The 14092-nt window shown below is 37.0% G+C and overlaps 1 protein-coding gene and 2 pseudogenes across 6 annotated transcripts in view; all 3 read left to right on the top strand.

Annotated features, from left to right (window-relative positions):
* Positions 1–4795, top strand: part of LOC107573786 (ubiquitin-conjugating enzyme E2 Q2-like) — an 11149-nt gene extending 6354 nt beyond the window's left edge. The window contains exons 3-13 of one of the 6 annotated variants that reach the window (XM_016260241.1): positions 336–458; positions 538–636; positions 738–893; positions 1140–1224; positions 1898–1958; positions 2055–2145; positions 2254–2312; positions 3503–3551; positions 3633–3728; positions 3812–3878; positions 3966–4795. In XM_016260241.1, the coding sequence (XP_016115727.1) occupies positions 336–458; positions 538–636; positions 738–893; positions 1140–1224; positions 1898–1958; positions 2055–2145; positions 2254–2312; positions 3503–3551; positions 3633–3728; positions 3812–3878; positions 3966–3997 (918 nt within the window). In that variant the 3' untranslated portion in view covers positions 3998–4795. Of the gene's footprint in view, positions 1–335; positions 459–537; positions 637–734; positions 894–1139; positions 1225–1897; positions 1959–2054; positions 2146–2253; positions 2313–3502; positions 3552–3632; positions 3729–3811; positions 3879–3965 lie in introns of all 6 variants that reach the window. The other 5 variants (XM_016260234.1, XM_016260247.1, XM_016260261.1 and 2 more) reach the window with 5 other exon arrangements.
* Positions 4796–5646: 851 nt separating this feature from the next.
* Positions 5647–9933, top strand: LOC107573759 (UDP-glucuronosyltransferase 2C1 pseudogene; annotated as a pseudogene).
* Positions 9934–10835: 902 nt separating this feature from the next.
* Positions 10836–12092, top strand: LOC107575870 (UDP-glucuronosyltransferase 2A3 pseudogene; annotated as a pseudogene).
* Positions 12093–14092: the final 2000 nt, after the last annotated feature.

The raw sequence follows: 14092 nt of genomic DNA, 5'->3' as shown, positions 1-14092 counted from the left end.
TTGGAACTACGTTCGCTGTGCGTTTCCCTGAAAATAATTGCACACTTTAGAACATTCGTCAGCCAATCAGATTCAAGCATTCAACGGCCCCATGGGCAGTTTTATTTGGTATTCGTAATCATGTAGCCTAATCCATAATGAACCCTAAATCCAAATTTTGGTCAGTATGATGCTTTTTTTTAATCTTCTGAACACACTTTTTCACGTTCTTTTCTGTGCAACCCAATGCTTGATAGTAGATTAGCTCTTTTATAATACTTTATTGGCCAACTTTTTACCCACTGTTGTCTAATAGAGTTACTAAGCATTTGTTACCACATTTTCATCTTATGCAGCTCCTACAGCAGCTGAAAAGGCTGATCTGTGATTTATGCCGACTCTATAACCTGCCCCAGCATCCTGATGTGGAGATGTTGGATCAGCCTCTTCCTGCTGGACCCATCAGTCAAGACAAGAAGGTAGACCAAATCAGCACAGACCTACATAGTCTTATTACACTCCTTCCTTTTCCCTTTCTTTTCTTTTTTTTTTTAAAAGGCGTGTGAGCTGATGCAGACTTTTTGTCCTTGTTCTTCCCAGCATGGAACAACAGATGAAGTGACATCAGAAGAAGAGGAGGAAGAGGAAATGCCAGAGGTATTAAGCTATAGGGAATGTGATGGGTTCCTCATGACTCCAGTTTTGACGAGGACTAGTTGATACCTAACACTTTCTTTTGTTTGTTGCTGTGGCAGCAGGATATTGAAGATCTAGACCACTATGACATGAAAGAGGAGGAACCGGTTGATGGGAAAAAGTCAGAGGATGATGGCATTGAAAAGGAGAATCTGGCCATTCTGGAGAAAATCCGCAAGAACCAGAGGCAGGACCACTTGAACGTAAGTGTCCATTCGGTAAGGTAACTTTTTTTATACAATTTTGGGGTTGGGTGGAGCGATATTGTTTTTAATTATGCAGTATAGCAGTATCCTCTCTTTATGATGTGTAATACAATGCAATAAAGCAAATGTTTTATTTGCAAGTAGGGTCAGCTTTTTTTCTATTTGTGAAGCCTGTAATTTATCCACAAGAATAATTTGAAAGTTTGTTTCTTGCAGTGCTGTATATGTTCCCTAAATGCTTCATTGTTGGTCTTGTAGGGTGCGGTGTCTGGTTCAGTTCAGGCCTCTGACCGCCTCATGAAGGAACTCAGGGAGATCTATAGATCACCGAGTTATAAGACAGGTAACTTTAGTTGTGCAATACAGCATTGACATTTCCATTCTTCTGTTCCGAACCGAATGAGTTTCCTACTGTCTACATAGGCTGCTGCCTTCTAAGGAAGCATCTTCACAGTTATGGCAGTTCCTTTGGCCAGTTTTTTTCCAGTACAGCTTTTCGGTATTAAACATGGAAAAAACAGTGTCGCTTTCAATTACAATTTGAAATTGTACTATAAAGTTGCTGTCCAGAGTGTTCATGTTTTTACTCTAGTTTGACCTTGATGGACGGAACAGAAGAAATAAGCCATAGAAGATTTTTTTTTAGCAAATAAGGCGGAGCCCCTGAGCACACCAACCTATTAGGCAGTCGCCGTGAACCAATGGTAGTTTGAAGGTGTTTACCAGCTGGAACAAACTTCTCTGGAAAGTTCGCTTTGGTTTTGAACTCCAAACGAACTTCGTTTGGCCTGATTTTGTTGGAAATGACATCACACCAGTTTGTTCTTTGGATTCACTTGAAGTATATCAGGGCATTACATTGCCTACCTTTTGCAACTGCTACTTTTATGTCAGGAGTGCGCCTGTGATGCCTCAACATGGTTTTGGAACACATCTCTGTTTTCATTAGTTTTGTCTTGTTCCAGGACTGTTACAGATCTGTCTGATAAGTTTGTTTACCATTCTGTCTGTTCCAGGTATCTATTCAGTGGAGTTAGTCAATGATAGCCTGTACGAGTGGCATGTCAAGTTAAGGACGTAAGTATGGTTGCATAACATAAAATACCATGTGGGCTGATGATGATTTTAGTGTTTATGTCTTTACTGTGTAAAATCATTCTGATGTTTTTTAAGGGTTGACCCAGACAGTCCGTTACACAGCGACTTGCAGGTTTTGAAGGAAAAAGAAGGCATGGACTACATTCTCCTCAATTTCTCTTATAAAGTTAGTGGGGTTTTTTCTTTGTTTTACAAAAATACTGATTGAAGATAATTTGATTTGAAAGGAGAGATTATGCAACTGAATTGCTGTTTTCTTGCTTGCTGATGGCAGGATAACTTTCCTTTTGATCCTCCCTTTGTACGGGTTGTGTCTCCTGTTCTGTCTGGAGGGTGAGCATGAGCACTTTTACCTAGTAAATAAGTCAGACTAGCCTTTCTATGCTATTAAAAGATGTTAAAAGTAAAGAATTTATTACATTTGATGGATGATTATATTCTTTCCCCCAAGAATAACATTAACAGATGTATTGTATATAATGCTGTCTTTAAAGTTTTTTTTGCATGAATTAATCTAGCATGTAATTGTAACTTAACGGAGAATGAGGGCTGCTAATGTAATTCACCTACATTTTATTATTTAGCATTCTTTTTAATACCCCATATATTTGTGAAAATAATTAATAAAAAATATTTTTAGTTTATAATATGACTTAAGCTGGACACACACACTACGATTCTGGCCTCGATTTGGCCATCTGAGATGCATTTCGCAAATCCTAAAAGATTCCTCTAATCCTAGGCTAAAATATGTAGTCTTTTATCGTTAGTTTGGCATGTTTACCGATAGCAGATTAATTACGATTTACTTTCGATCAAATTTGACCTCCGACAAAATTCTGGCCGTGTCAGAAGATTTGCCCCACAGTCCTGCAGTGTGACTTCTCCTACGTCAAACTGTCTTAGTTTTTCAAGCCATGTTCAGATTTAAAGCTAGAAATTTCTTCTAACCACCATCAACGCTGGTGCTCCCGTCCGCCGCTCACAAAGTTTCTACAGTATGTAATGTAGCCTTTGCTCTGATGAACACCAGTTGTGCCGCTGTTTTCATGTGGGTGTGTAGTGCTGCTTACACTATCTTCTTAAATATGCTGGTATTGCCGCCATTCATAGGCTTTTCTTGATAGCCAACATTTCAGCCCCATGTGTAATGCAAAGTCACTGAATGTGTATGATTTGATAATGTAAAATTCCAGACAAGTTTTCTTACGCGCATCCGTTTTTTTAATGCATCTTGACTGTCGTACAGTCTGACGTTAATGACAACTGAGATCCCACAGTGTGACATGATCATCATGTTTGTACAGTCTGACACGTAACAATCGTAAAGGACTATTATAAATCGGACAGTGTGCGCCCGATTTAATACAAATAATGTTAATTTTCATAATCCTAATCTGAAGTGAAATAAATGGTAATTTGCTGTACCCTGCTAAATAATATATATATATATGTATATGTGTGTATATATATATATATATGTGTGTATGTATGTGTGTGTGTGTTTTTTTTCTCTCATCTAGCTATGTTCTTGGTGGAGGAGCCTTGTGTATGGAGCTACTTACAAAACAGGTTTGAATCCTCTGAATTCTGTAAGGTTTGCACATTGAAATAAACTAAATCAGAAATACAGAAATAAATCTGATCTCATAGGGCTGGAGCAGTGCCTACTCAATAGAGTCAGTCATCATGCAAATCAACGCCACCTTAGTCAAAGGGAAAGCCAGAGTGCAGTTCGGAGCAAATAAGGTTTGTCCGGCCTCCTCACAAACAAAAAAAATTATAATAATTGCTTGCAGAAATGTTGACCATTTCCCTTTTGTTTTCTACAGAATCAATACAATCTTGCCAGAGCACAACAGTCATACAAATCATTGGTTCAGATTCATGAAAAGAACGGTAGGTGGAGAAACCGTAAAACGAGATGCAGAATTGATGCACTTTGAACTGTTCTCAGATGTTTTGTTTCTGATGTTTTTCCTCTAGGCTGGTACACACCTCCTAAAGAAGATGGCTAGGAAAATCATTGATCCACTTAAACACTGCAAACATGGGATATCTGGTCAAAACTTTGCTTTATTTTACTAATGTTTTCACCTCTTCAGCTTGAGTATGATGCCCCTCCTGTAAGTGGAAGCCATTGGGGAAACGTTTGCCCTCTCGCTGTCTGGAATGCTCAGAAATTTGCACCGTCCTTTATCTTCTGCAAGGCTGGACTCTTTGACCAGATCCCATGACGTCTGGATTTCTGTCTGTTTCTCATGCTCTCTTTCTCTCTCTCATCTTTTGTCTTCTATACTGATGGGACGTTCAGAACCTTGGTACTAATAAGGCATTCAACATGGCGTTTCAAAATGGTCTGATCAGAGAAAGATGTTTTTTTTCTTTTTCCTTTTTCACTTTTACTGGAGCTTGGCTCTGTTCAGGATTATTACATAGATGGAGATGCTCAATGAAGATGCTGGATCTGATCCTCTCTGTCTGCTTTTAAAGGACGTTCTTATGGCCATGGACTTTAAATGGTGGTTTACTGAACTTAAAACAGGATATGGATGCAACTAGAGACAATGTGCCACTGCTCTTGTATCTATAGAGACTTTTTTTTTTCCCTCATGCATTCTGAGATAACATGTAATGGTACATTTAATGCTGATGTCGTTGAAGAATCGTTACTTGCCACAATTATATGTGTAAGCTTCCTAAGCAACCCTAATGTTAACAATAACAGCGAGGACGAGAGGAAGGGGCGTTTATACAACTCTAACTAAGATCTCGTTTTTCCAACTAAGGATGAATTCCACTCAGTTTCCTCAAGCTTGCTAATACCTGACTGCTACCAGGTTTGGTACTGTTAGTAAGAATTAAGTTCTACTAAAAGTTATACAGCTGTGATATTTGATCTGTGCACATATTTGCGATTATAAGAATTACAATTGCATGGAGCTAGTAACTGATCATTTTAACACTCTTGATGTCTTTAAATATCATCCAGCCTTTGACTGTGTAAATCTATTTATGGCACTATTGCTGTTGGCACGTTTTTTTAAATCATAGGATGCCAGGTATATTTGTAGTATTTTGAGATACCTGACTGCTACCAGATTTGGTACTGTTAGTAAGAATTAAGTTCTACTAAAAGTTATACAGCTGTGATATTTGATCTGTGCACATATTTGCGATTATAAGAATTACAATTGCATGGAGCTAGTAACTGATCATTTTAACACTCGATGTCTTTAAATATCATCCAGCCTTTGACAGTGTAAATCTATTTATGGCACTATTGCTGTTGGCACGTTTTTTTAAATCATAGGATGCCAGGTATATTTGTAGTATTTTGAGCTATAAATGAAAATGTAAGAAGTTAAAATTGCAGGTTGCAACTTCCTTAGTTTTAATCGTAGTTAAAGTTTGTCAAAATGGAAGATTATATGAATTGAATTATAATTCTTCCTTACCACATGAGGTAGCTGTTTGCCATTTTTGTGTGCTTGCAGTTCCTTCTCTCTAATTAAAGGTAGGGTATGTGATTTTCAAAAACTTTAGAAAACAAGAGGAAAACGTCTGCGGAATGATAAGGCACGAAGTAGGACCCGTGTAAATATCGGATCAGCTTTCCAGCGCTGGAGAGAACTCAAGGAACGGAGGCCTGCGATCGGACGCCGAGGTTGCTTTGTTTCTTCTCAATAGGTGAGTAACACCGTGTCTACAACAGCTAAAGTCTGCCTACACTGGACGCGATCAAACGACCGTTGAAAACCATTTGAAATTTGTGTCAGCACGTCATAAATAGAACCCGGCAGCAGTTTTCTGTCAGGATTTGTTGCGCCGCGCCGCTCACGTCCGATGTAGACACGGTGTAACATGGGTTTTGCTTTGTTTCACAGAACTAATCGTTGCCTGGATTGCGTATGTATATGTGGGGCGGAGCAATCAAAATAGGGACAAGACCCTTTTGGGGTAGGGGCGTGTTTGTTTTGGTGATTTCAAATATCAACATTGGCTACCAGAAATCACTTACTCTACCTTTAACAATGAGACCAAAAGTTTGCATGCTCTAGGCCTATTATAAGTTGCAGTACAATACAAACTTTATTATTTCATTTTATTGTTTTGTATTGCAATTAATAATTTGTTTGCTTATGGTCACTGTAATGCTTAAGCTAAAGTCATTGGCGATGGACCATTGGCACTGGTATTCAAATCCACGACTAGAAAATTAATACATCCATTTACTGTATAACTGAGCATTAAGATAAATAAAAGTTGCATGAGATGATAATGATAAATAAAAGATAAATGAGAATGGGTAGTTGTCCAAAAATTAATTTAGTAATGCACCTGCGTTGTTGCACAATATAAAGAATGCATTAAAATTATTCATTGTTGTTTTTATTTATGTTTGCAAAAACTGGGTTGACAAAATGTCATGGAAACCTTAAAGTTAAATTCCTTGTGCGTAGGTCTTGTTTTAACTCGAGTAAGACAATGTACATTTAAAGCACATGACACTAATATTATGCAATATCCTTTTACAAGCAGAACAGAACATGCACTGCTATTTGTGGAATTTAGTGTTTTATTGAGTTTTATAGGCACTAATGAACTTTTTGGCCATAGTGTCAGTTTTTTTCCACCTGGTGATCTAACACTTCATAAAAATCTTCATAAACAGAGTTTATTACTTATACATTGTGTTAAACAAGAAGAATCAATCTTAGCTCAGATTTCCTTTCGTTCTTTCTGCCTGTTACATAACTGACTCGAACAATAACCCGTTTAGTTCACTTCTCCCCTGGAATGCTCTTAATGGTGGGAGTGTAGCATGATCTTCAGTCTTTACAAATCCAGACATTTAATCTTGGATATCATGTTGACATCTAGCGTGTGTAGCGCAAAATTCAAGAATCTCCCTTTTTAAAATTTAATTAAAAGTAAAATATAAGAAATTCCTATAATTCCCTCATTTTTGGCTGGTTATAGAAAAATCATAGTTTCAAAACAGGGTCCAAAGATCTTTGACTGCTATTATCATGGCATTATTTAACTAGCCTGCCTAAAGGAACCTGATAGGCTTTTGCTGTGCTCACTCATTCAAAGGAACCTTTCACCTAAATGCATTTGAAAAGCTTGTAAACGTTGCACGATAAATCTGTTGAAGGTTTTGGATGCTACACTGTGCAGAGGTAAATTTTGAGGAGTAGTTGCAGCTTGTCAGGTGAGGTTTGAAATATTATCAAAATAGAATTCTATGAAAATAGAATTCGTCATCGGTCTATAGATCAGATTTCAGATTTAAATTCTGCTTCATTCATTATGTAATATTTATTGCTTCTATATTATTTATTTTTTACTTTGTTAAACTAAATTCAACTTTACAGAACTTTTTCCATTATAAGTGAAAATTGTATAAACCAGCTGTTAAAGTAGCCAGCAATTAGGTCTTCATTTTTTGTCATTTTGATTTTTGCTCATTAAAACGGTGTTCAAAACCAAATTACACATTGTTGATTTCAAAAATGTCAAAAGAATGTGATGTTTTTACTAAGAGGTGAATGTACACATTGCAAGGTATTGTTTTAGCATGTACTGTGAAATTTTTTTACAGATGTTACAGCATGTGTAATGAGGTATTGCTTAACGTTGGCATATTTAGGAAGCTCTCAGCACGTAACACTACTAAACAAATAGAAAGCCGATTCAGATACTACTCATGTGCAAGGTGAGAACCTTTTACTTTATTCCTGTAAATGTGGCCTATGCCACACACATGTACATTAGACTGCTTTGTAGTTAAGTGTTGTTCTAAATTAAATGGTTTTTACAAGGTACACGGTTGATGCCATGAGTAAAAAATTTACATGCACTTTGCAGTTTCTGCAAAATGTTAATTATTTTACCAAAATAAGAGGGATCATACAAAATGCATGTTATGGTAAGTCACACAAATTCTTTGGTTTTCAAGCATTTTTTGCATATTTGAACCCTTTCCAACAATGATTGTATGGTTTTGAGATCCATCTTTTCACATTGAGGACAACTGAGAGACTTACTTGCAACTATTAGAAAAAGTTCAAACGCTCACTGATGCTCCACAAGGAAACATTAAAAGCCAGAGTCACGGCCACACCAGGCTCATCCACCACTCAGCGCACATAATGTAAAAAGCAAATTAAAAAAAGGCTGCCTTTTGTTTTTCCTTGTCGTTTCTCTTCTGTTTTCCTTAATTCTTCATTATCCATTCACTGATTTCTTCTGTTTTGTTTTTAAAGGTTGTGAACGAAGATGCACCGTTCAGCACCTTTCGGTTTGTTGTTGGTTTTATGCATATTATCCGGAATAGACAGCGGCAAAGTGTTGGTGTTTCCACTAGATGGAAGTCATTGGGTCAACATGAAGGTCCTGATCGAGGAACTGCATAGCAGAGGTCACAATGTGACAGTGCTTAGAGCCTCCAACAGTTGGTATATCAAGGAGGAGTCTCCCTTATACAATTCCATCACCATTCCAAATACAGGAGGATTTGACGAGGAGTTTTTTGGTTTATTGATTGGCCGTCTCTTGAAGATTAGAAGAGAAGGGCATTCCATTTGGAGCCGTCTTCAACTGGATTACGAAATCATCATGATGTTTAAAAGCATGCATGAAGACATGATGCAGATGATGGAGAGAATGTTGGAGGATAAAGAAATTATTAAATCAATCCAAGATGTTCAGTATGATGTGGTGCTAGCAGATCCAGCAGCCGGAGGTGGTGCAATCTTAGCTTACAAGTTGAATATTCCTCTGGTTTTCAACGTTCGATGGACCATTCAGGGAGAGGGACATTTCGCCATTGCTCCTTCCCCTCTGTCTTATGTTCCTGTCCCAGGAGCAGAGTTAACAGACAAGATGTCATTTCTCCAACGTGTCAAAAATGTTATGACTTACTTATTCACCTGGTTCCAGCTTGCAGTCATTGCTGACCCCATCTTTACTTCTTTCTGTCTCAAACATTTTGGCCCCAGTGTTAATTATTTCTCCCTTTTCCAGGATGCAGATATCTGGCTCATGAGAAATGACTTTACCTTTGAGTTTCCACGACCCACAATGCCCAATATCGTATATATGGGCGGCTTTCAATGTAAACCCGCCAAGCCACTTCCAGCTGATCTTGAGGAGTTCGTACAAAGCTCAGGGAACCATGGAGTCATCATCATGTCTTTAGGCACCCTTATTGCTCAGCTTCCACAAGATGTCACCGAAGACATAGCGGCAGCTTTTGCTCAGCTTCCTCAAAAAGTGATTTGGAGATATACAGGACCTCGACCTGTGACCCTTGGTAACAACACCTTACTTGTAGACTGGCTCCCCCAGAATGACCTCCTTGGACATCCCCAGATTACAGTATTTGTGGCACATGGAGGAACCAATGGAGTTCAGGAAGCCATTTATCATGGGGTGCCCATCTTGGGTGTACCTTTAGTGTTTGATCAGCCTGACAATCTCTTCAGAATGGAAGCGAAGGGAACTGCAAAAATTGTAGATATTGCAACTTTGGACAGAACTGTGTTTCTAGAGGCATTAAAGGAGGTTTTGCATAACCCATCTTACAAGGAGAACATGCAGAGACTGTCCAAGCTGCACCACGACCAGCCAATGAAACCTCTTGATCGCGCTGTCTTCTGGATTGAGTTTGTCATGAGGAATAGAGGAGCTCCTCATTTGCGAACACAGTCTTTCAGAATGTCTTGGATTGAGTACCACACTATAGATGTTATTTTGACTTTAATGGCGACACTTTTCATTTTTGCATTTTTGTTTTTATATGTGATTCGATATCTTTTTAGAGTTTTATTCAAAGAGAAAGTCAAATGTGCATGATAGAAATAACTATTTTTTGAGTTCATTGTTAAAATGTTCTTGCTGGATTTGTAAAACACTTCAGTGAAATTAAAATTATAATTCATGACAAATTCATTCTTGGGAATTTACTGAAATTCGTAATGACTATTTAGAACTGCATTTATGTTAGGTAGCCTCAGTAGAGGTAAAAAAAAAAATTATAGAAAGTGACAATGCAAGGCATAAAAATGTGTTTCCCTTGTTTGATGAACTTCACTATTGACTTCATGATTGAGTCACTAATTGTGTTTACATGTAGTTTAAATGTCTGTCCTCAGTCAGACTAATTTGTCTTTTTTAAATGTCATGTACATACTTTAAAATGAAATCGTGCCAGTCTGATTTTTGCAAAGTTGCAATAATAAACCTAAATAATGTGATTGCTGATTCTAATGTAATATTGATTGGCTTCATCCAACATTAATCATATTACAATTGGCCTTGCTGTTGTGCACATGCTCAAAAAGAAAGAGGTAGTAATCAAATTCTACAACTGTCTAAAAGTTGTAATTCCATGATATATTCGGAAATGGGAATTTCTCTTTATTTTTTTTAAATAACATATTAATTAAGATTATATTCTTTCTTATTGAAGGTTGTGAATGAAAATGCATTACTCCACCCTTCTCGGTTTGTTCATCCTGTTATCTGCTCTGTCGAGCTTTTATGCTGGTAAAGTTCTGGTTGTACCTGCAGATGGAAGCCACTGGATCAATATGAAGGTCCTTAAAGTGGAGTTACATTCAAAAGGTCACAATATCACTTTTATCCGACATTCTAGTAGCAAGTACATTGAGGAACAGTCTCCTCTCTACACTTCTGTTACTGTGGACACTGGAAAAACATGATGACTTCATAGTAAAGTTTCTCCCCCATTTACTCCAGAGACAAGAAAGATTATTTTGTAATGAAATGGCACTTGCTGATGAGTTTTCTAGCAGATTTTGAAAAATTCAACAGCAAATATGCAATATGACAGCTACAGTAATTGAAAATGAGATCTTGATGAATTCACTGCAATATTCTGCTTATGATATTGTACTGACGGATCCTGCTTTTGGAGCTGGAGTGTTACTGGCACACCGTCTTAACCTCCCTCTTGTGTTTAATGTCCGCTGGATTATGTACAGTGAAGGTCACTTTGTTGTAGCTCCATCTCCTCTCTCATATATTCTTGTTACAGTGTTACAGCTAACTGACAAGATGACATTCAGTCAGAGAATAATGAACGTGTTGACATATATTATGATTCTTTATAAAAGTTCCAAGTACTTTGCTTCTCCTGACCAAGAGTTCTCCCACAGGTATTTTGGGCCTGATGTTGATTTCTTCTCCCTCCTCCGGGATGCAGACATCTGGCTCATGAGAAATGATTTCACTTTTGAGTTTCCGCAACCCACATTGCTAAATGTTGTCTACATGGGTGGCTTCCAGTGCAAACCAGCTAAGCCACTTCCAGATCACCTTGAGAAGTTTGCGCAGAGCTCTGGAGAGCATGGGGTCATCATCATGACATTAGAGAGTGTTTTTGGTCAGCTTCTGAGTGAAATTAATGATGAAACTGCTGCAGCTTTTGCTCAGTTGCCTCAAAAGGTTATTTGGAGACACACAGGTCCACAACCTGCCAATCTTGGTAACAATACTCTGATTGTGGACTGGCTCCCCCAGAATGACCTGCTTGGACATCCACAGACGAAACTGTTTGTAGCACACGGAGGCACCAATGGGGTTCAGGAAGCCATCTACCATGGAGTGCCTATTGTGGGCCTTACTTTAGCTTTTGACCAGCCTGACAATCTCTCCAGGATGCAAGCAAAAGGAACTGCAAAAATTTTTAGATATTGCAACTTTGGACAGGACTGTGTTTCTTGAGGCATTAAAGGAGGTTTTGCATAACCCATCTTACAAGGAGAACATGCAGAGACTGTCCAAGCTGCACCATGACCAGCCAATGAAACCTCTTTATCACGCTGTCTTCTGGATTGAGTTTGTCATGAGGAATAGAGGAGCTCCTCATTTGCGAACACAGGCATACAGAATGTCCTGGATTGAGTACCACTCTATAGATGTTTTTTTGTCCCTGTAAGCAATTGTGTTGTTAGTGCCAGTTAGCATTACCTTTATCATTAAGCTGGTTTGGTACAAGGGACTTTATAAAAACAAAGCTAAAAATTAGTTATCAGATCTATATTTTTTCATGACATTGTTGATTTTTGTTTTATAAACAGCATTTCCTTGAATGTATAATATATTATAAAGCATAAATATATAAATATAATTATATGTTAATTTTTTCATTACTTTTCTTTTTATGGTAACACTTTACTTGAAGGGGTGTGCATAAGACTGACATGACACCTTCATAATCATGATATGACACATGTCATGAATATGAAGGAGGTTTTATGCATGTTTATGACAACTGTCATTAAGTGTCATTCGCTCAGTTATGTCATTTTTAATGCAAATATGACATTATTTGACCTAACCCTACCCCTACCCTTACCCCTAACCATAGCCCATAACAAAGACATCTCAAACAATGTCAGCTTTGCACTAAAAATTACATAACTGAGCAAATGACACTTAATGACAGTTGTCATAAACATGCATAAAAAACCTTCATATTCATGATATGTGTCATGTCATAATTATGTAGGTGTCATGTCATGATTATGAAGGTGTCATGTCAGTCTTATGCACACCCCTTCAAGTAAAGTGTAACCCTTTTTATTGATTTTTTGTTTTTCTTTTGCAATTATGTTATTGTTTTATGAAAATGGACTACATATAGCTAAATATGCATTAATTTTTGTTTATAGTGTTTAATTTGTAAAGTGTTCCAATATGTATGTGGTGGAAAGAAACAAATAATTGTCTGTTGGATAGTAATGTTAACTTGATGCACTAAGAAATGTAATAAACTGAAAATACAAAAAGTTTTAAAGTTGTGAAAAAATGCCCATTTAAAAAAACATTAATCAAATAGGGTGGATTAGACTATAGAGATTACTGTGTGTGTGTGTGTGTGTGTTGTCTTTCTATTCGTTTTATTGTATTCTTTAATCCATATTTACATTTAGACAGGAATTTAAAAAGTATGTGAGGGATAGAAGTACAGTGTGTTCCATGTACTGTTGTTTAACAACATAGGGCCAACCGATTGTTCAGCTGATGAAACATATTTCTGAAGAAGAAAAAAATCAGTTGGCAAAAACTCCATAAACAGGTTTTAAAGTTGTGAAAATTATATAATCTAGCACTTTTATACAGTGGGAGTCATTGTAAAGACTGTAAATCTGTCCCTCAGAGCCTCATTTTCAATAGGCCTATGTTATATTAAAAATGGCGTCCAATCTGACTAAGGTTAGTAGGCTAACTGACTATTTTATGTCCAAAATGTCACTTACGTAATTCATCTAAGGAACTATAAACGTTAAAAGCTGTAGTCGTCACCTCCCTCAATATTTGCTATTACTCTTAATGTTATTCACAACTTGATAACTTTAAAAACTAATTTTGTAGTGCAATAAAAGCACCTCAGCTCAGAAATGTCACACTCTTCCAGTCAGCCTCGCGCTGCATGAAGGAGGTTTTATGCATGTTTATGACAACTGTCATTAAGTGTCATTCGCTCAGTTATGTCATTTTTAATGCAAATATGACATTATTTGACCTAACCCTACCCCTACCCTTACCCCTAACCATAGCCCATAACAAAGACATCTCAAACAATGTCAGCTTTGCACTAAAAATTACATAACTGAGCAAATGACACTTAATGACAGTTGTCATAAACATGCATAAAAAACCTTCATATTCATATGTGTCATGTCATAATTATGTAGGTGTCATGTCATGATTATGAAGGTGTCATGTCAGTCTTATGCACACCCCTTCAAGTAAAGTGTAACCCTTTTTATTGATTTTTTGTTTTTCTTTTGCAATTATGTTATTGTTTTATGAAAATGGACTACATATAGCTAAATATGCATTAATTTTTGTTTATAGTGTTTAATTTGTAAAGTGTTCCAATATGTATGTGGTGGAAAGAAACAAATAATTGTCTGTTGGATAGTAATGTTAACTTGATGCACTAAGAAATGTAATAAACTGAAAATACAAAAAGTTTTAAAGTTGTGAAAAAATGCCCATTTAAAAAAACATTAATCAAATAGGGTGGATTAGACTATAGAGATTACTGTGTGTGTGTGTGTGTGTGTTGTCTT

The sequence above is a fragment of the Sinocyclocheilus grahami genome, unplaced genomic scaffold (genome assembly GCF_001515645.1).
Source record: "Sinocyclocheilus grahami isolate Dianchi unplaced genomic scaffold, SAMN03320097.WGS_v1.1 scaffold31.1, whole genome shotgun sequence".
In the NCBI taxonomy this organism is placed as follows: domain Eukaryota; kingdom Metazoa; phylum Chordata; class Actinopteri; order Cypriniformes; family Cyprinidae; genus Sinocyclocheilus; species Sinocyclocheilus grahami.
The sequence above is the reverse complement of the archived record's forward strand: the minus strand, read 5'-3'. Positions and strand labels throughout refer to the sequence as shown.